Source organism: Lycium barbarum, chromosome 6 (assembly GCF_019175385.1).
Source record: "Lycium barbarum isolate Lr01 chromosome 6, ASM1917538v2, whole genome shotgun sequence".
Lineage (NCBI taxonomy): Eukaryota > Viridiplantae > Streptophyta > Magnoliopsida > Solanales > Solanaceae > Lycium > Lycium barbarum.
The window spans coordinates 112,529,684-112,552,316 of record NC_083342.1 but is presented as its reverse complement, the minus strand read 5'-3'; the positions used below and the strand labels follow the sequence as shown (position 1 = coordinate 112,552,316).

Below are 22,633 nucleotides of genomic sequence, written 5' to 3'. Positions count from 1 at the left end.
TGATTTGAATATGTATGAAATGATGTCGAAATTGAGGAATTGTAACCGATAACAGGTGATCAAGGTCAGTGTCCATGATTATATGTATTCGATCCATCGATGAATGTCACGAGCTAAAACAATTGTTAGTGATAAGAATAAATAGTTGGGTCTGAAAGAATTATACTTACAGCCCTTGGTTGAGAAGATGAACTTGTGTCCACTGTTGCAATTGAAATTTCGTGATGAGTGGAACGACGCCCACCGTTCGGCATAAGCTACCTTTGCATCCACGCTGAAGAGTATTTGCATTTTGAAGAAAGTTAACTTTTTGATCACGCCCATAATTTAATACATGCACCGTGTTCATGTTAATTGGACCTGTCTCAACAAAGAAAAATTGTGAGTTTAAAAGAAAATTGGTTGACTTGTGCATGTCGGGGAACTTGGCCCTTGAATTGACTTTTGTCTCGGTCGCGTCCACGTTCTTCGATGTCTCACCACATATCTTGCTTTGCCGGGGAGTTTCAGTTATATAAAAAAAATGTATTTTGAAAATAAAAGTAATGAGATTTAGATGACTTTGAAAGGAAATACTTAGTGGCTCTAATATGTAACATGATTAAGAAGACTCGATTTTTGAATTTACTCACATTTTAGAAATATGGATGGACTTTTGTTTAAGACCACTTTTATGCTACTTCTAAAAATTTGTCCCAGTTTCAGTCTTAGAGATGCTTGATTCTGGACAATTGAAAAATAAGAACTTATAATGAAAGTTTTGAAAGTGATTTGACCGACTTCAAAATTTGTCCCAGTTTCAAGTCCTGGAAACACTTAGTTCTAAACAATCGAAAAGTGAGAAAGTTGTAATGAAAATTTTACGAAAGTGATTTGACCGATTTCAAAACTTTGTCCCAGTTTCAAGATACTAAGACACATGAATTTAAATGGTGGGAAGACCAAAATCTTGTTAAAAATCCTTATGTATTTTATACGAACCAAAATGTTTGGCCAAACCGAAGATAAAAATTTCAAAATAGAAGGGCCGAACCCGCCTCGGGTTGCCTACGTATCCCAAAGGAATCAGGCCAGACGTAGTTCGTGGTAAAAATAAAGACTTTTGAATTTTTGTTTTTTTTTTAATAAAGGGGGGCCGAACCCGATATGGGTTGCCTACGTATCCAAAAGGAAATCAGGCCATACGTAGTTCCACTCATACAACAAAAACACTGAAATATTTTGAAAAAGTGGCCGAACCCGATGTGGGCTGCCTACGTATCCAACAGGAAGTCAGGCCAAACGTAGTTCCAACCACAAACAAAGATACTGGAATGATTTGAAAAGAGTGGCCGAACCCGATGTGGGCTGCCTACGTATCCAACAGGAAGTCAGGCCAAACGTAGTTCGTTACAAACAAAATGACAGAAATCTTAATTTAAAAAGGCCGTAACAACACATAGAGGCAACATGACAAAAGGAACTAAATGTTCTAGTTGATGCCTCCGGCCTACTACAAAAGGAAATTTAAACTTAAAATACTGAAATTCCCGGCGAACCGGGGCTAAGATAGAAGTTCAATTTTGCAACTCAGGTCCTGGCTCAGCAGCCTATAAAGTCAATATTTCAGCAAAGTCTTTGATTATCATAGCGTGATCATCTTCATCTTCCACGAACAGGTTCTTGACTCCCTCCACGATATCATCATAGGCAACTTCAACAATCAGATCTGAAGGTTTTGAGAAAGTTTGATCAATGGTAGGAATAGGTTTTGGCAATGCAATCTCCTTCCTTTTATTCTTTCGTGCTTTCTTCACTTCTTCCTCAGTTGGCTCATATCCCAAACCGAATGTAAATTGTTGCGTAGGGAGAACGACTGGCTCAACTCGCCCATTTAGTGTTTTCCCTAGCCCAAATCCAGGTTGGTACCCATTTCTCACCATTTCTTTTGCAACCATAATTGCGGCGCATGATCTTTTGAACTTTTGAGTTTGACATACTTCACTCTCCTTAGTGACATTCACAACCTCCCAAGCGTGGTAAGCTGCTCCGTCGAAACCTCCTTCTGCCTCGATGAATGGGGTGGATTGCTCTATATAGAAAGACGTGTCTCCTTCTCCATGTATACATATTTGTTGTTGATCCCACTCGAATTTGACAGTTTGGTGCAAAGTAGATGGTACAGCCCCAGCCAGATGAATCCACGGCCTACCTAACAGCATATTGTATGACGTGGAAATATCAAGTACTTGAAAGTCCATAATGAATTCAACAGGGCCAATCAACACTTTCAACTCTATTTCCCCAATAGGACGCCTTGGAGCCCCATCAAATGCTCGAATATTCATATCACTGGTCTTGAGCTCACTAACATTATATCCGATCTTCTTCAGACTTGCTAATGGACAGATGTTGAGTCCAGAACCCCCATCAATCAATACTTTAGCCACAAACATGTTACGACACTTGACAGTTATATAGAGTGCTTTGTTATGCATACATCCTTCTGGCGGCAATTCTTCATTATCGAAGCTGATTCGATGACTGTCAAGCACGCGCTCAATCATCCCAGCTAATGCCTCACTAGTTGTTTCGCTTGGAACATATGCTTCATTCAAAATCTTCAACAATGCATTCCTGTGCATATCTGAACTCAAAAGCAAAGAGAGAATAGGAATTTGAGCATTGGTCTTTTTCAACTGATCCACAACTGAGTACTCACTAGCCTTGATCTTCCTCAAAAATTCTTCTGCTTCGGTTTCAGTCACGACCCTTTTGGGAGGTACATTGGCTTCCTTAACTTGCCCCAATCTAACTAGCTCTTCTGGAGAATAGCATCTTCCAGACCTTGTCATTCCTGATGTCTTAACCTTGTCAGTGATCGTGTCCTTTCCTCGACATTCCATCACAGTTTGTTGATAATTCCATGGTACGGCTTTTGTATCGAGCACTGGTAACTGATTTGGTGCTTGAACTACTTCCACAGGCGTTGATGAAGCTCCTAATATCTCGACAGGCACACGACCCCTTATCACTACAGCCGGAGAAGCAACGGCTACAAAATCATGATCCTCCACACGATCCACAGGCACTATAAATTCGGCTGGGTCGTCAACATTTCCATCTATTCCAATCATATTTATCGTGGCCCCATCATGGGTCGGGAGTGGATTGTTAACCACATTTGGTGTTGGTGGTTTGACCGTGATCTGTTTTGCTTCAATAAGATCCTCAACCTTATGCTTCAATGCGTAACAACGATCAGTGGAATGGCCTTTTACCCCCGAATGATATGCACATGTTTTAGTGGGATCAAAGCTTCTGGGTAATGGATCTGGAATTCTACCTTCCACGGGATATACTAAGCCTGAAGCTTGCAGTCTTTCGAAAACAACGCTCAGTGGTTCTCCCAATGGTGTGAAATTGCGGAACGGTTTATTTGGGCGAGGTGCGGATGCATTGTTTGGATGATGAGTTTTTGATGGTGGAGCTGGATATGTTGGTGGTCGTGGAGCTCGATATGCTGGTTGTGTGTTGTAAACAGGGTAGGATATTTGTGGTGATTGAGGTTGGTAAGATGACAAAGCTTGGTCGTAGGGATGTGGAGAATATTGGAAATATTGTGAGTGGTGAGCGTTAGGCTGGTATCGCGGTAGTCGTTGATGGCGGTATGATGTGTTTCCCAAGGCCATCACCGATGCTGCTTCTTTCTCTTTTTCCTTTCCATTTCCGAGAGTACCAGTTTGTATAGCCCTACTGGTAGACTGCAAAGCTGCTAGACTTGTTATTCTCCCTGTCTTAATGCCATCTTCGATCATGTCCCCAGCTTTGATCACTTCTGCAAAAGTTTTTCCACTCATTGTCACCAAACGTTCATAGTATTCCGGTTCTAGTGCTTGAATGAAGAAAGTAATCATTTCTGTCTCCTCCATGGGTGGGTGTACCCTAGATGCTTCTTCTCTCCACCGTATAGCATATTCTCGAAATGATTCGGTGAACTTCTTCTTCAACTTTGTAATTGAGATTCTGTCAGGAGCGATCTCAACATGAAACTTGTGGTGATCCACAAAAGCATTTGCCAAATCATCCCAAGTACGCCATTTGGTGGTATCTTGCTTAGAATACCACTCCAAGGCTTTTCCACTCAAACTCTGATTGAATAGTTTGACTCTTATCCCTTCATTCTTCCCCACACCAATCAACTTTTCACAATAGACCTTCAAATGGAAGAAAGGGTTCCCCGACCCATCAAACTTCTCAAAATTTGGAATCTTGTAACCTGGTGGCAATTCTACCTCAGGAAATGCACATAATTCTTCATATCTCACGCTTTGGTTACTACCCAGTCCACGCAAACTTCTCATGGCATCTTCCAAACTTTTGAGCTTTCTATTTATCATTTCATCATTAACTGACCGTGCCTCATTTTCAACTTCGACATAATGATCAACATCTGTGCGACATTGTCCTTGAATCTGTGTCATGGGTGGAGCTGTGGTATAAGTATATACTGGCGGAACTTGATGTGTGTCATGTGCTGGCGGTATGAATTGAGCTTTTGAAGAGGTGGTTGTAAATAAAAAGGGAGCATTTTGAGTGAGGTGTTCGGAACGAACTGGCTGAGAAGTGGTGAAATAATTTGCTTGGTTAAATTCGTCCAAATTTGGGAATGGATGTGGCACAGGCAAAGTTTGACGAACTCCCTGGGACGGAGTCATATGTGGCGGTGTTTGAGAAAATGACCGGTTATGAAGTACCATATGACTTAGTTCGGCAACTCGTCGCTCCAGACGAGCAATGGTCTCCAAATGTGTTTCTGGTTCATTAGAGGATGTGGGATCACTCGTGATTGGTAAACTAAGAGATGGCTCAGATGAAGTGGTTGCATTGATCAAACTTTGCTCCATTTTAGAACGAGTCCTTTTAGCTAACCAGACGATTAGTGATGAGTCAGAGTCTGATTTCTTGGCTCTAGACCGTGTGAAATATGGATGCTCCGCCAGTTCCCCTTTAGCACAAGTCGACCTTCTTTGTTTTGAAAATAAGTTTAAAAAGAAAAAGGATAAAAACAAGAAAAAGAAAAGGAAAATGAGTCAGTATACGGTAAGGATAATATTATTGCATATAAACACATTATTGCACATAATACATCGCGTTTTATAATGCAAGGGACCTCTTTATGCCAGAGGTAGGCCTAACGAACATTGAAGGACAAACATGTCTTTTATGTATCATTCCATAACTCTTCTTACAACTAATTTACAAGAAAATAAAATTTATTACATGCCAGTTTAATAATACAATTTAAAGTTGATCTAGGATATCTAACGCTTTATCTCCACTAATTTCTTTTAATTGTCTTCAACCTCCGGCATTAATTTTAGATGCTCCACGTCAACCTGCAACAAAAGGTCAGTTTTTCTTGAAATACTTATCTATAGAGTACTAGGTCTACATATTCCACATATTTATCCTTCAAATAATGCACATAGATAGTGAGTAGTGTCACTTAGAGTCATGGACTCTTTTGGACATTTGGTAAGGTTGACTAATGAACTTAATACACCAAGGGTATTAAGCCTCCTAGGTTTAAAATGATGCATGTTCTTACAAGGTTTTGGCTTCGCTCTACCCTAAGTAGACTAAGAATGGGTTTGCTAGACACAAGGTTCCCGAGCGGACTGCTCGAGTGAGAAGGCTACGCGGTCCCCGTTATTCGGGCACCCCCGCGCATGCGCCAACTCCCTTAAAATTTGGATTCTATGAAGAAATTTGCGGGTGCGCTAAGCACACCTCGCGTGTACGTGTGATAGTGTGAATTTTCCAAAAGTGGAGGAAATATGAACGGAATGCCAGTTTAAGGAAAGCAGTAATAACATATTACACAGAAAATACATATAAGGAATAAAAATACTTAAAAGCATATAAAGCAACAATATAGACAAAATAAAGCAAAATAAACAAAGCATCCAACAAATGATTTATTAACCTAAGTTGTTATGGTTAAGAGCCTAAAGTCCCCAGCGGAGTCGCCAAGCTGTCACACCCCATTTTAACCGGGTTGATTTAGGGAGTATGACGTATTGGTGATTCCTATTTATTTTGTTTTAAGGAGTCGCCACCTAATTAATTTAACGATGAATTAGGACATCTAAATGTTAACTAAGGTAAAGTTAAAACTAAACCTCAATTAATAGTCTGCTTAACCAGTGTGATTCTAGGTAAGGGTTCTATATTATCCTAAAGGGAAGGGGTTAGGCATCCTTTAGAATCCGTTAACTTACGGTTATCCGACCAAACTTAGGTTAATTAATTAATGCTAAATAAGACGTTAAACCTTAAGAAAAACAAAAAGGGTTAAGAAATGTTGCTAAGGTTTTTTAAGAAAAATATAAGAATGTTGTTGAAGATAAGATTTAAAGAAAATATAATAATTTGCATGAAAGAAGATTTCAAATGCCATTTAAAACAAAATTGATAGAAATTGATAAAACTTTAAATAAAAAATGCTATTTAGAATAAGACCTGTAGGAAACGTGATGATTTGCATAAAAGGAAATTTCAAATGCCATTCAAAATAAACTCATGAATGTTGATATGATTTTGAATACTAGTGCTACTTTTGCAATAAAACTTACAAAAGATAATTTACATATGAGTAGACGAAAATGCTTGAAATAATTCAAATGGTTCATTGATTTTTAGGAACAAAAAATACAAAAATAGCTATTGAAAGTTTTCTTTATCCTCTTCATTATTTTTTATTAACTATGCTTAGCTAAAACTATATATATGATTGATTCAAACTTAAAGAGTTATTAATAAAATATACTTGAGTTCATATTTGAGTATTAATGATGTTTTGAAGTGTCTATAATAGTAAAATATGCTTCCCTTTACTTGAATATGCTATTTTAAAAAAAAAAAAATTTATTCTAATGAAAGATGAATGTTATAAGCGTTATAAATAATTTTAACATAAAATTAATAAGGATGAAACCTATGTAATTAATTATTGGTTTATTACCCATTACTAAGACTAAACCTCTCTAACTTCACTAAGGTTCATCTAAATTAAGAAAACAAAACAAAGTAACGGGTTAGTCAAATAATACAAATTAAATGCATAAAAACAAAATAGGGGGTGAAATAAAATTTAATGGGCTCAGCCCACGTTTGAAGGACTGCTGCTGCTGTTGGTGAGAGTGGGCTCAGTCCACGTTTTTAATGCTACGGATCTGCCTGCTATTGGGCTTTGACCCAATAAATTCTGTTTTCTATTTTCTGCTGCGGACAGGATTGATAGGGAATGACTCGGAAAGATTTCGTTGGACTTATAGCCCAACTCCGAATGCGGGAGAAGAACGAGTCCCTCGGATTCGTATGCGATGGTCATGCACAGAAAAAGAAAGGAAAAGGATTAGAATATAATCAAAAGAATAAGGTCGAACATGTAAAGATAGAATTTCAAAACAGATCAAAGATTATGTATATGCTGTCTATATTTAAATATATCTTGTGTATACATATTCATAAGGATGTATAGAAGGTCAATATCGGAAAGCTTTCACCCCCGTCTTCCTATCAACGTTATTAATTAAGATATACGTATCATATACAATATATATACAATCCCATAATACAATCACACTGGACAGCCGCACAAGCAAATAAAAAAAAGAGTGGGGCAGCAATCAGTTTTCCCAAAAAAAAATCATCAACATTCAATATGATCATTATTTCACTCGGCTAATGCACAGATCCAACCAAGGGAAAATGTTATTTACCCAATCCGAACAGTGGGCATACTAAATTTTAAATCAAAGGTAATGTGAGAGAGGAATGATATTCAGGCAGGCAAACTCAATTCTTAAACTAAACAAGCACGGCAACCTCCCTAACATGATACCAATATAATTTCAAAAGAAAGCCAATTCTTACTAGCCCTTTTTTTATAATACATCAAATTCAAATAAGAACAAAATCTTATGATAACCTTTAGTAAGCTTATTATCCATTTAACTGAATACTTACACCAAGCTAACCATGTATAAATCAACTACTACAGTAGCACACTAAAACTATCACATATCTGGATCACATGGATCCTTAAAGCATAAATCTCGGCCTAACAGAGTATTTCTAATTAAACAGAGAGGAAATCAGAACCAGCCCCTCAAACGAATAAAACAGAGGCAGGACCAGCCACTCCACAAACTAAAGAAAAACGCGAAGCAGAAGCGGAAGCAGAGTTATGGAGGGTAGAAAAATCAGGATCAGAATCAGCCATACGACTAACAAAAAAGAAAACAACTGAGGCATGCCATTAACTTAGCATTGTATGAAAGAACATATCACTGATCAGGATAGACTCAGACCTTATTTTAAGTCGATACTTAAGCATACAGGATGACGCTACAAGTTGATATATCATATATCATTGCTAGTTGGCACAATTCATCATGCGCAAGCTCACATGAACACATGAATACCATTAAAATCGAGATTGAACTAGACCAAACTAAGATGCTATTGACTACTAAAAATGAAAATTTAGCCAAACTAAGACATGAACATGCAGACGCCATTACCCTAAAAAAATAGCAGATAGGATACTACTAAAACACTGAACTGAACCTGAACCAACTAGAAACAACCAATATATACGAACACACAAATACCTACTAAGCTATTAAACGATATTAAACTAAATATGGGAGAGTTGTTTACATGCTCAAACTAAATTATCATACATAAGCATACTTAACCACATAAATTGACTAACAGAAACTATCAAATTAAACTAACTTAACTAAACTAACCTAACATGTGATATACCTAAACTGCTATAAGCTAAGTAATATACGACTTCTCATAACAAAACATGAAATGAATCAATAGAACAACTAAAAGGTAAGCGTATGCACGTAATTTAGCAAACTGTAGAATAATATATAGAACTAGTCGATGAAGAATGAAACAGGCACTGCGGAACTGATTAGCCTGTGATTAACCCACATTGATACACGACACAGAACCGAACAATCACAGAACTGGAAAAACAGAATCAATCCGAGCTTAAACAGGCATAATACAACTAAAACCACCACAAATAGGAACTAAAACATAATCAACCAAACGAATCACATGAGTAGTTTAAACACTCAAACAATTGCTAAAAATAATTTAAGGGAAGGAAATTTACCTTCTTCGGGTGCAGCGAAGTGAGGCGAAGGTCTCGATATCCACTCGAACACTATCGAATCCGAGCTTGCGATGCTCGGGTTCACAATGATACCAAAACCAATGAAAATGGAATAGAATTGATGTAGTATTCTGATTTGATAAATAAACAAGATCAAAGTGCTAATAGAACTCGGAATTTAGGTGATTAAAAGACTCATATTTTGGAGATTTTCAGGATTTCAAGAACAGCGAAAAAAAAAGAGCTTGTTTCAGAATTTAATTTCAGGGGGGGATTTTGCGATTCGAAAGCCTCAATTTTCCCGGGGGGGTTTTCCAGCCTCCGTATTTTTTAGGGAAAAGGGTGGGGGTTTTTTCTATCAGTCCCCCCTCCGATGACTTATCCAACCTCTATTTATAGCGATTCTAGGGCTTATTACAAAGAAGAGAGAGAGGAGCGGGTGGTGTGACGAAGTGGGGGACAAAGTGAAGTGGTGTGACGGTGTCGGAGCAGTGGAGGCGTGGGTGTAACGTGGTGAAGTTGAGTGGAGCAGAGGGGGAGTGGGATGTCAGAAGCGTAGTGGAGAATGTCAGACGCGTGGGGTGGAGGAACGTGGGGGGGAAGAGGGTTGCGGCGCTAGGGTTTTGGAGGGTTAAGGGAAAGGGAAGGGATGAAGGAAAGGAGCGGCGGGCGAAAAAGGGAGGAGGGGAAGGGAGAGCCGCGGCGGAGATGAGAGGAAAGAGGCGACGATGTGGATGGTGGGAGAAGAGAGACGAAAGGGAAGAGAGAGAAGGGGGCGGGGGAGGCGGCTGGTGGAAGGTGAGAGAGAAATGAGGGGAAACCCTAAAAGGGTTCCCCTTATTTTCAATGAAATGGGTCAGACCCGGTTCATTTACGGACCGGGTCAATTTTTACACCGGGTATTAAAAGAATAGGCTAATAAAGTAAAACACGGATTATTCTAAAAATTGAGATAAGGGATATGGACTAGTCCAAAATTATCAGGAGTCAATCGGGCTTTAATTTGGAGTCCGGTAAGTCAAAATGCGGACCGAGTGCAAGAAATAGTTTGGCTTTAAATTTGAATAAAAGACCCATTTTAATTAATGAATATACCGAGGGTGACAAAATATTACTTAATACCAAAAATGTGTGATTATTAGACTCGGGTAATAAGATCATATGGTGTTATAATAGCCGTGTAATAATATATATTATTTTTCTTTGAAAATCCGCACTAAATAAATACTATTATTTAATTATGCAAAGATAAATGCGTAAGCTGGTAAAAATGCCGAAATGATAAGAATTGTGAATTATAATAATATTAATAAATAATAATAATTATTATTATTATTATAATAGAATAATAAAGTGTCGGTATTGATAAGAGGCTAATAATTATAGTAAACATAATATATATATTTTATTTTTTCAAAAATATTAGAAGCTTAAAAATAGGTATTTTGGCAGAGAGGCGGGACAAAATTGGGTGTCAACACAAGCTATAAAACAAATGGAGCAATACATTTTAATACCCACATAAGGACAATAATCTACGCAATACCTAAATACTACTACTAAGAAAAGGAGAAGATGGAAACGCTAGCCCCCCATCTCTCTCACACACAGCGCGACAAAACTCAGCTACCTATTAACCTTCTATCATAATCCTCGATCTCCAAAATCTTCCTATCTAAGGTCACGTCCTCAGTCAACTGAAGTTGTGCCATGTCATGTCTAATCACCCCCCCCCCCCCCCCCCCCCCGTCTCAAGCTCTTTTTCGGTCTACCTCTATCTCTCCTAACTCCTGCGACTGTCAATCTCTCACACCTCCTAACTGACGCATGCTCGAACCATCTCTAAACTATAGTCATTTCTAAAAATTTCTCTTTTTAAAACTATTCCTCCGAATTCCATGTATGAATAGACTGTGTTAATATTGTAATATATATATCTAATGGATTGTCATGAATAAATAATGTGATTTCAATTAAAGAAAGCTGATGATTAATTGAAGTAACACCGTATAATATGTTGTTTATGCACAAATGACTGCAAAAAAATAAAATAATAGTTCAAATTATTTAAAATGACAATAAATTGATAAACATCCTAATATTTATAAAAAATAAGAATAATTATCAATAAATTATTTTAAAGTTAAAAATGTGTAAAACTTAATTTTTATGCTATTTAATGATTAAAAAGCCTGAAGAAGTTGATTTTAAATACATAGAGACAACTCTATCAATGAAGGTTGATAATAGAATTTGTAACTTTTTCTTCATTAGCGTCTCTAGAAGTAGTTGAATAGAAATCGAGAAATGAGAAGTGAGCTAATTCAATTTTTCGTTTATGAACGTAGTTCTTATTTTATTACGAGCTTGGATTAATTAAATTCTTTTAAGAAATAAGCTTAGCTTAGGGCCGAAGGCCATTAGCCTATTAGTGATAAAATCCTAAAATTAATGTAAAAATAAAATTTTGACATGAAAATAATATAAATATTAAAACTACGTGGCACACCCTTTAAGACAATCATGTAACAACATTAATCTTAAGTGTTATTTGACTAAATTACCTTTTATAATCTAATCTAGTATAAGTATAAACAATACAAAAAGACTTTAAAAAATTGTACCATCATTTATTGAAGCAAGGGTAAAAGAAAAAGAGCTATTAATGTCCTCTTGATTTTTTTTAAAACTTACATTTTTGTGGGCCAAACTTTTTGATTAAAACGATATTTCAAATGAACCGGAGGGAGTAATAAACATTTTGAATTGTTTCAGAATAGGAAAGTTTTATGTAAATCAAGATAGCTCACCCTCAATTTTCGTTTTTTGTAAAAAAGCAATAAGTGAAAATAGATCTAGCTTTACATTAACTTTTTCATGTACAGTAGACCTAGCGAGAAAAAGAAAGTTAAAATTGGCACTGATGATATCTAACACGAATAATTTAAAAAAAAAAATTGTATAGACTTCTGTACTATGAACAACGACTTCTCATGTCAATCTATATCATTTTCCAAAATTTGATATGAATTTTATTTAGTGTCTGATTCATCAGATAGCCCACTCCATTTTCTCATTCTCTCTGATGCTTGTGCCACCTGAAATTATAAAGCAAAACGGCTTTGTTATTTACTGGCTAGTAAAAGCCAATGACTCCCTACTTCAAATTTGCCAAGAAAAAAAAATTACTACTAGAAAATGGAATTACAATCTTACTGAAGCAAATAATTACCTCGTCGTTCCAATTGGTTTTGTATACGATAATACAAAGAATTATAGTTTGCAGAAATGTTCCAAAAATCATGCCCATCCATATTCCCTACAAAAAAGAATTATGAGGATTTTACGGCTGTATATATAGACAAAGTAAAGAATTTTTCAGTATTATGGCTATATAACTAGGCCATTATTCTATCTTTTATGTTATCAGACCATCTTGATTTTTTCCTCTTTATCATATCAACTATCAGATTTGCTATGAAGAACTACATGTTATGACGTTAGCTTAACGGAGTAAAAGATTCATACTTCAGAAAAGGCAGTCTGGTGTACTAAGTAGGCGTTTGGTCTTAGATTTCATATATTTTTTCACTTTATTTGGAATTTATGGAGTTGGAGTTTAAGATGGGGTTGTGTTTGGTTATACTTTTCGCAAAGAGTATTGGGAACAATATTCATGCTTAAATGTACTTTTCAAATTTGAAATATAACTTCAAAAGTGAAATGTGAGTTGGAAGGTTATAAGCTGTTTTCCAAATTTGAAAGACAACTTCAAGTTGAATCTAGAATTTTCAGGACCTGACATTGATTTTCAAATAAAGTGAAAAATTATTCCAGCCAAACACTGATTCCACAACTCAAAGCAGTGACCTATAGGTCACACAGCTTTACAGTTGCTCCAAGGTTCCCCTCGGTGCTGAAACTTAAACTCAAAATAAAACATGAGTACTACTCTGTAGAAAGATTTGTGTTGTTACCTGAACCCCCAACCTTGTTTTATAGCCTAAGAGGAATCCAAGTGGGAGTCCAATGACGTAGTAGCAAGCCAGATTAATGTATGCCACTAGTGCTTGCCATCCTCCTCCAACAGCAACACCTTCAAAATTAGAAGCAATCTAATTTATTCTTTGAGTATGTACCAATTAGTCAAGAACCAGTACTATTTGTTGTTTAAGTAAGAAACAACATGTTTTGGTACCTGATATAACTGGCTGGACACTATTAAGCAGCATGGTCACAGCAAGAAGATATGCCAACTTAGAAACAGCTTTTTGCATTTTCTCACTGCTTGTGAAAAGCAATGCAAAATGGTCCTTTGTTAATATGATTAGTACCATGCAAAATATCCCAATTATCAGAGATTCAGCCACTGTGATAAATACTGAATACTTTGCAGCCCTAGGGTGGCCCGATCCAAGCTCGTTGGAAACGCGAACACTGAAAAATCAAAAAAATGAAGAAAAAAAACAGTTAGACTAATCGGAAGAGTTTAGCTTCTGTGCACTGACAATATCCAACCTTCTAACGTTATCAGGTTCAATCTTAATTGCAATAGAGGGTTAAAGCAAAACTTGTATAGTACCTAATTGCTGCATTAATTCCAATGAACAACATGCCTTCCCATCCATTAAGGTTCATACTGAAACAATGAAGGAAAAAAAGAACTCTAAGCTTGAAACAGAACAATTGTGAACACAATATAGAGAAGGCTAAGTGCATATTTTGCAAGATTGTACCAAATAGAAAGAGATCCAACAGCAATGACAGGATTCTCAAGATGACCAGTTAGAACAATGATGGTCATAAAATACCAAATCTCCAAGCAAATCATAACTGCTGATGCAACAGAAAGCTTCACGAAGGGCCAAAGTTCCTTTAAGGCCAACCAAGACAACCCCTTCCAACTATCTTTACACCAGCCAACAATATAAACCACTTGGGCCAGAGAAATAACCCATGCAGAAACATCATAGGCTGCAGCCGCACCAGTAACGCCCCATCGGAAAACTCTGATAAAAAGAAAGAGCACCCCGATATGCATGACCAAAGCCATGAACCCGACCCATGCTAGGATCGCAACATTGCTTTGTGCTTGCAAGAATTTTTGGGTCGGGAAGTTGATTGCGAGGGAGAACATTTGAGGTATGATTTGTATAGAAAATTTTCCAGCCAACTCTGCTATGTCATCTCTTTGGCCTAGCAGCTTTAGTATTGGTGTGGAGAATATGTAGAGTGGCATTATGCAGAAGCAAGAAGCAGTAAGGATTATCCATGACCTTTGCAAGTAAACTCCTAGCATTTCTACTTGGCCTGCACCAAACGCTTGTCCACATAGTGTCTCCAGTGCACTACCCATGCCTAACTGATAATCCATCAAAAAATAAAATAAATTGGAAAGCTAACATAAAACATGCTTATTTCACATTATGCACAATACATGAATGCCCACAGTATAGAACCTTTTTGAGATTTTGTATCATTTTAAATTTAATAATATAATCCTGGTTCTGTTGCATACTAAATTATTTGTGATCTATAGTCATAAGTCTCATCAAAAAGGCTAACAAAAACCAACATAATACGACAACAACAACTACGTTGCTATTCCAAGAAAGTTAGGGTTGGTTATATGAATACTCGATGTCCATGTACTCCGTTTAGTCCCGTCTCCGTCCACAATTATACTATAAGATAAAACAAAAATACTTCCTCTAGCACTAGAAGTTCTATACGTTTTCTATATACATTTTACATAGGGAGCCAAAATTACATTTGTTGAACTATCAGATGAAGAATACAAGACCTGGCATGAATAGAAAGAATATTAAAGAATAGAATTTGAGAATGAGGAATAAAAAAGAACCTAACCAAGAAGCCGAATGAGAAATTTGCTATAACCGATAAAGAAATAGCAACGGCAGAGAGCTCTACATCACCAATATGTCCAACAAATATACTCGTGAAAGAATTAATCCCATAATTACACAGAATATTAAATGCTATGGGACCTGCAATTGTCCATAACTTCCCAGATTCCAAGCCAACCAAGTTTTTCAAATCTTGAAAGCCTTGTATTGGCGGATAATCCGCCAACATGGCTGATGGAGCCGAGTGTAGCTCAGTCGGCTCCATGGAGGAGCCGCCATATATTGGCGTCTCCCTGCCTGCGTCACCAGGTGTCTCCATTTCCAAGGTGACAAACTTCTTTGTTGGTGAGAGTGCAGAGTTTCCTCCCTCTGCTCTCTTTTGACCATCTTCTTTATCCCCCTCAATCTTTACACGCTTTGTAAACACTTTGTCCTTTTATCTTGGGAAGATTTTGTTACTAAGTTGACAAATTTAGGAAAGCATCGTCTTTTTTCTCTTGTTTGTTGTGTGAGAGTATATGGTCTTTCTTGATTCAATTTCTGTTATATGCTTTAGCTACAAAAGTGGAAAGTGTTGACAAGTGGTTAGCTGCTATTGTTGTAATCAGTCAGTTATTTAAATCAAACTTAGGAAAGTAAAGTGTGTTCATAATTGGGCAGGTACAATTTTTTTATATTTTTTTACTTCTACTGCTTTTGCCACGTTGTCAAATAGATAAAATTAATTCTCCCATCAAATTAGTTAAAGAGTAATTTCTTAATCTTTTTCAAGCTTAATTCTAGCAGAGTATAGTATACGGAGGAGAAGGGTATATATTTCCTTCCAAGGCTAAATAAGCATTATTTGAATATGTTTATATAATTATTTGAGTATTCATAAAAGGTCTTTGAATTTTATGTTATTGGTTGAATTTGTTCGAATGAGTAAGCAAATTAAGGTAAATTTTTATCTTTTATTAATGGGTGCATTTACCTTACCTTTTTTGTTTTGGTTAATACTCCTCCTGTCCTCCACATATCATACGTTCATTTTCCTATTTATAACAGTTCAATTTCAACTTCCGCTCAATTTTCTGAATCCCCTATTTTCTCCTTGTTACGTTTGATCGATTTATACACCAGAAAGCAAGTCCTTTGAGATCATAAAGCAAAGGTATACACCAGAAAGCAAGTCCTTTGAGATCATAAAGCAAAGGTACTTACTTATGTAATCTCTAGTAAAGATATATTAAATGGATTTATATCGTCAATTGAAAAGAAAGTTAAAAAGTTGATTAAAAAATAAGGGTATATATAGCTAGAAGAATAACATTAAATAAAAGTATATAATTACTTTTGTTAAAAAGGTTTTACGCCTATGACTAAAGCTTGGCGCCATAAATTTCATTAAGTCGCCCCTGACCCAATCATACATTTCTGCAAAGTGATAATTTGTTCTGTTCTGCTTTAGTTCTTTGCACTTGACAAAAAAATTGAAGACTGGAGCTAAGTTGCCATGCAAATAGATTCTCTACATTCATGGATACATTACACAAAATCCCATGATCAGCATTTTACTATAAATTCTCAGTATGGGATTTTGAGAAAGACAGAGAAAGAAACTCTACATTCAGTGAAGCTTGGGAAAATCAATTTGCACACCAGTTGAGAAGCAGACCTAAACTGAAGCTTGAGAGTCCCTGGAATACATCGACTGTTGCGGATTATAACCCGAGCTGAAACCTCCATCTCGTGATGATGTCCCGTTACCCGAATCAACTCCTACCCCATGAAATGATTCTCCCGATACTAATGCTTGGAGCAGCTTCGGAGGTGAAGGCATTGTCACCTCAACTACTCCTTCCAACATTTTCACCACCATTCCCATGGAAGGCCTCATTGATTCGTCGTCCTGAATGCACCAAATCGCGATCAATCCCAAACGTTCTGCCTCAGTGGCATTGTACTTTCCACATAGTCTTTCATCGATGACAGTTGCAATGTCTCCTTCGATTATTTTGCGTGCTGCCCATGGTGGGAAAAACCACTTCTCCTCTGTTCCGTGGCCCTCTTCACCTCTAGCCGAAGGTGGTGCCTCTACATTTCGTCGACCACCTATTAGTTCCAATAATGTCATGCCATAGCTATATACATCAGCTTTGGTTGTGATAGCTAATCCAGAGATCCACTCGGGTGCAACATAGCCCCAAGTACCCCTCATGGTTGCCAACACTCTACTAAAGTCCCTTCCGAGGAGCTTTGCAAGTCCAAAATCAGAAACCTTTGCTGAAAAATCTTCATCTAGCAGAATGTTTTCTGGTTTAATGTCGCAGTGTATTATACAATTGCGACACTCTTCGTGTAAATAAGCGATACCTCTTGCTGTCCCAATAGAAATTCGGAATCTAACATCCCAACTTAGATTCTGACTGTCTCGCCTTAAATATGCGCTAAGAGGACCCTTTGACATGTACTCATAAACCAAAAGCCTATGAGAATTTTCAGAGCAAAATCCCCTCAACCTCACTAAATTAACATGCTGAATGTTTCCTATTGTGCATACCTCCGCGCGAAATTCCTTTTCACCACCACCAGATCTTTCAAGTCTCTTCACAGCTACGAGTGAAGAATCCGATAGTTCCCCTAGGAACACAGTTCCAAAACCACCATGACCAAGCTTCTCCGAAAATCCCTTTGTTGCAGCATTAAGCTCTTTGTACGAAAACACCTTCAAATTCATTATAGGAAATACATCTTCCTCATCTTTTTTCTTCTTCCTTATTCTTCTCCTCCTGAATATTATGAAAGTCCCAATTCCAACAGACAGAATTACCAGCAATCCACAGATCATTTCAATCACAATTAATCTGACTTGAATCTGCTTCTTTTGAGTATGCCCTCCTCCCTGAACTCTTACATATAGCTTATCCTCAATAGTTCCATCAGAAGTAAGATTTCTAAGATTGAGCAATGACCCATATAAATTCTTGCACGAATTAGTCCTCTCATTGTGATACAAACCAATACAAGAACAATTCCCTAAACATTTTTTCTCACATTCACTTCTAGTTCCAGTAATTGAAACTACCCTTGCTCCTTCATATCGAACCATTCCAACCTCCTCAAATCCATCATTTTTGCTACAAATTTCATTACTCTCGCGCCGACAGCCACCCGAAAAATCCCCTGCATCCCATGAATCATCATCCAAAGGACTAAACCCTGGCAAACACTTACATGGATTCAATGACTTACTATTACAGAACCCTAAATTCCCACACAAACCATAAGTACTGCACATATTCTCTGGCTGTGACCAGAACATGCTCCAACTTTGTGCCTGTTGGATCCAAGTGAACTGTTTAATCTGTCCATTGAAATCCACCATGAACCTAGTTAAAGGAGGTGGAATTCCAGTCTCTGATGGCACTTCAGTGTATCCAAATGATGCCATAGGGGTAAAAGGTGCTATAAAATGGAAATTGTAAATGTAAGGAACAGTCATTTCTGGTACACCAACAAATGCATTTTCACTCCAATTCCCAGTGGACCAATATGGATAAGTACCATTGTAAAAAAGAACAATCTCACCGTAGGTTGTTGTTTGCAGCCTTAAAGAGTACCTTCCAGGTGATGGGTCATTGGTACTTTTCCAAGATGTTAGCCATTTTGTAGCAGTCAAGTTCATTCCAGGCAGCCATGTATCTGTAGGAAAATCAAAGCTTTGCCATACCAAAACACCTTCATTAGAAACAAGAACCAAATTTCCTAGCTCCAATAGCTTTACATCACTAGCTTTCTCCAAGTTGCTAGTTTCCCATATAATGGTTCTTGAATCTTCCTTTAAGACTAATTTTCCATCCTCAGTAATCTCTAAAGTAGCTAAAGATGGATTCTTGATGGGTCTTTCACGATTAGCAACCCACACATAAGTAGGTGTTGGAATTGAAGCAAACCAAATCCCCAAATACCATTTCGTTTCATCATGGGTTTTGAAAAAACCCATTCCAAATGTGTTGTTTTCACTCAAAATAGTGGTATTTCCACTTAACACAACTCTAGATTTGTTCAAAGATTCCAACTTTATGCTTCCTTTCAAAGATCCCAACTTTATTCCAGCTGAAAAAGACTCTTTAGTGGGTTCAGCTACATGGGTCATGTTTACATGTTGCATTCTTGATTTTGCTATTTTTGTACTATCATTGGGAACAGAATTGACCCCAAATGCAAAACAAATTGAGATGAGAAGTAAAATGAGAACTTTCTGTGAAATCATGGTGATGATTTTTGCTAACTTTTGCTTAGGTGAAGAAAAGATTTTGGCTCTTAGGAAACATTGAAAAGTTCAGAGAATTTGTACTTCTTTCGAGAAATTCAGTGTAGACCTCAGAGTATAGAGATAGTTGTAGTGAAGTTTGTCCTAACATCTGCTAAAAGCTGCCAAAATAACTGAATTTACTGTCCTAACCTTGTAGACTTGGTCCCCTCTTAGGAATCTTGTTTGTTGTAACGGTGGGAATAATTGAGTTTGGTGGAGGGTAGTTTAGTCATTTAATGAGGAGTTTGAGTTACAAAGTCTACCGGGGAAAGAGATATGGTGGCAGACATAAGATCTTTAAGTCCACTCACGAGTTCTCCTGTTTTCCAACGTTAAGGAACAATATAAATTAAAGAAAAAGAAAAATGTTCTTTGATTTTATTATTAATAGTTTAGATTTTCAGATTGGGTAAATATATTTGGCACAATCACAAATAGTATAATTTGGCACAATTTCACCTTTTTAGGGGTATTAATGTAATTTCACATGATCTTTGAGGGTGTATCAGTAAATTTCTCTTTTTTCTATTCCATTTATACCCCTTCTGAAAAGTTAGAGGGAAAAGTCAAAATAATTTAAATTTTACTCTCTCTTTCTTCAAGACCATAATTATTTTTTCTTTGGCTTAATACCTAGATGGACTCTTAAACTTGGCATGTTTTGTAAGATAGGCATATAAACTTATAAGGTGACCAGATAGACACTTAAACTTACTCAAAGTGTATTTTTCAAGTTTTTCAGTTGTTTTGAAAACAAAAACTATATTTTTCAAACACTCACAATTTTCATGGCCAAACAAGCCCTAAATATATCACAAAATATTTTTTTTTAAATGCAAAAATAAGGCAAACGCATATACATGAGACTATAAATGTGCACTTAAACCAATAAATACTCGCTAATCGCAATTTTGCAGCTTTCAATTAACTCGGTTTTTTTTTTACACTTGAATAATTAAAAAACAATAACTTTAACCAATAAAAATCCTTAAAAAAAGAAATTTCAAATTAAGAAATTTCTTTTTTTTAAGGATTTTCTTCTCGGCTTTACAGTTTTCTTAATTTGAAATTTCTTTTACACTTGAAATACTGAACTTTGAAATTTCTTTTTTTTAAGGATTTTTATTGGTTAAAGTTATTGTTTTTTAATTATTCAAGTGTAAAAAAAAAAACCAGTTAATTGAAAGCTGCAAAATTGCGATTAGCGAGTATTTATTGGTTTAAGTGCACATTTATAGTCTCATGTATATGTGTTTGCCTTATTTTTGCATTTTAAAAAAAAAAATTGTGATATATTTAGGGCTTGTTTGGCCATGAAAATTGTGAGTGTTTGAAAAATATAGTTTTTGTTTTCAAAACAACTGAAAAACTTGAAAAATACACTTTGAGTAAGTTTAAGTGTCTATCTGGTCACCTTATAAGTTTATATGCCTATCTTACAAAACATGTCAAGTTTAAGGGTCCATCTAGGTATTAAGCCTTTTTCTTTCCAATAACATTCAACAAGAAAAAACGTGCAATACACCTATTCCAAGTACATCTATTTACCTATTATTGCTTCATTGTGAAGCAAATTAAAACAATAAATTGTTGAACTCCGCAATAGTAGAGTAGTTTTTTATTTTCCATATTTCTTATGGATGGTATAATTACAGTAATAAAAAGTAAGAGGAATAAAAAAAAAGTACATATTTACATGCCTATTTTTATTTTTTTAAATACGACTCCAAAAATATCTTCATTGGATAAATCAGATAATTATCATATGTAACATATTGTTGACATGTTGAAAAAATTCAAGCTCAATCCAATGGCTAAGGAATTTTTTCTTCCTTCTTATAATAATCGTGGTGGTGATCAAATGCTTCTCACTAACTTTGTACCGGCTAATAAAACTGATGGTTTTCAATGTAATAGAAGGGTATGGATTTCGTTTTTTTTTTATTCTGATTAAAATTCTTTTTTTTTTTTTTTTTTGGAAATTGATGTTTTTGCCTGTTTTGTTTTATGGGTCGATTCAAAATTGAATTAATGCAAATTAACTAAGATTAGATTAGGATTGAGTAAAAAAAATGCTAATTGCTGCCACAGCTAGTTGACTTTAACTGAACATTAAATTATCACAATTTAGCTAAGATTAGCTATAATTGAGTAATAATTAGCATGTTTTGATTTAATTCAATAACTTTAAAAAAAAAATGGATGTAACAAATGTTCAACACTAGGTTGACTTTAATTGAAATATAGGATTGATTCAATTTAGCTAAGTATTATATAAGATTACGTAAAACAAGTTGATAATTATTGATTCAATTTCATCAATTTAAAAATTTTAAAAAAAAAGGTGGATGTAAGAGTTTGTCAAAACTATGGTTGACTTTAATTGAAAAATTAAATTATCTCAACTTAGCAAAGTATTAGATAGAATTAAGTAGCAATTAGTAAATTTAGATCTAATTTAATCAATAACACAATGGATGTAGCAAGTACTCAACACTATGATTGACTTTGATTGGAAGATTGAATTGCTTCAATTCACCTAAGTATTATATAAGATTGAGTAACAATTAGCAGCTTTTGATTTAATTCTATCAATTTTAAAAGAAAAAAGAAAATGTAATTAGTAGTCAGTATTATGGTTGACTTTAACTGAAACATTGAATTATCTTGATTAGTTAAGTATTAAATGGAAAAAAGTAACCATGAGAAACTTTAGATCTAATTCAATTTTTTTTTTTTAAATAGTGGATGTAAAAAGTAGTCAACACTACGGTTGACTTTAATTGAAACAATGAATTATCTTAATTTAGCTGAGTATTAGATAGAATTGATTAGCAATTAGTAAGTTTATATCTAATTCAGTCAATAAAATATTGGATACAACAAGTAGTCAATATTATGATTAACTTTAATTGAAATATTGAATTGCTTCAATTTAGCTAGGTATTATATAAGATTGAATAACAATTAGCAACTTTTGATTTAATTCAATCATTTTTTTAAAAGTAGATGTAGCAAGTAGTCAATAGTATGACTAACTTTAATTGAAACATAGAATTATCTCAATTAGTTATGTATTAAATAAAACTGAGTAGCAATTAATAAGTTTAGATCTAAATCAATCAATTTAAACAAAAAATAAAGGATGTAACAAGTAGTCAACACTATGGTCCACATTCATTAAAACATTGAATTCCTTCAATTTAGCTAAGTATTGTATAGGATTGAATAACAATTTGCAACTTCTAATTTAATTCAATCAATTAAAAAAAAGTAGATGTACCA

General features: G+C 35.6%; 2 protein-coding genes across 2 annotated transcripts; both read right to left on the bottom strand.

The window, feature by feature from the left end:
- Positions 1-12,024: 12,024 nt before the first annotated feature.
- Positions 12,025-15,861, bottom strand: LOC132645559 (protein DETOXIFICATION 34). The gene is made up of 7 exons (XM_060362594.1): positions 15,053-15,861; positions 13,921-14,546; positions 13,767-13,823; positions 13,383-13,621; positions 13,162-13,280; positions 12,417-12,503; positions 12,025-12,282 (listed from the first exon to the last, which is right to left on the bottom strand). The coding sequence occupies exons 1-7, from the start codon at positions 15,368-15,370 to the stop codon at positions 12,217-12,219; spliced, it is 1,512 nt and encodes a 503-aa protein (XP_060218577.1). The 5' UTR covers positions 15,371-15,861; the 3' UTR covers positions 12,025-12,216.
- LOC132645558 (G-type lectin S-receptor-like serine/threonine-protein kinase SD2-2) lies at positions 14,412-19,628 on the bottom strand. The gene is made up of 2 exons (XM_060362593.1): positions 16,709-19,628; positions 14,412-14,546 (listed from the first exon to the last, which is right to left on the bottom strand). Exon 1 carries the CDS (start codon positions 19,304-19,306, stop codon positions 16,709-16,711), a length of 2,598 nt encoding a protein of 865 aa, XP_060218576.1. The 5' UTR covers positions 19,307-19,628; the 3' UTR covers positions 14,412-14,546.
- Positions 19,629-22,633: the final 3,005 nt, after the last annotated feature.

Coding starts and splice junctions, on each gene's coding strand:
- LOC132645559 (XM_060362594.1), bottom strand. CDS start 15,370: ATGGAGACACCTGGTGACGCAGGCAGGGAGACGCCAATATATGGCGGC. Junction 14,547..15,052: donor ATTTCTCATTCGGCTTCTTG/GTTAGGTTCTTT, acceptor ATGGATTATCAG/TTAGGCATGGGTAGTGCACT. Junction 13,281..13,382: donor TGTCCAGCCAGTTATATCAG/GTACCAAAACAT, acceptor CTAATTTTGAAG/GTGTTGCTGTTGGAGGAGGA.
- LOC132645558 (XM_060362593.1), bottom strand. CDS start 19,306: ATGATTTCACAGAAAGTTCTCATTTTACTTCTCATCTCAATTTGTTTT.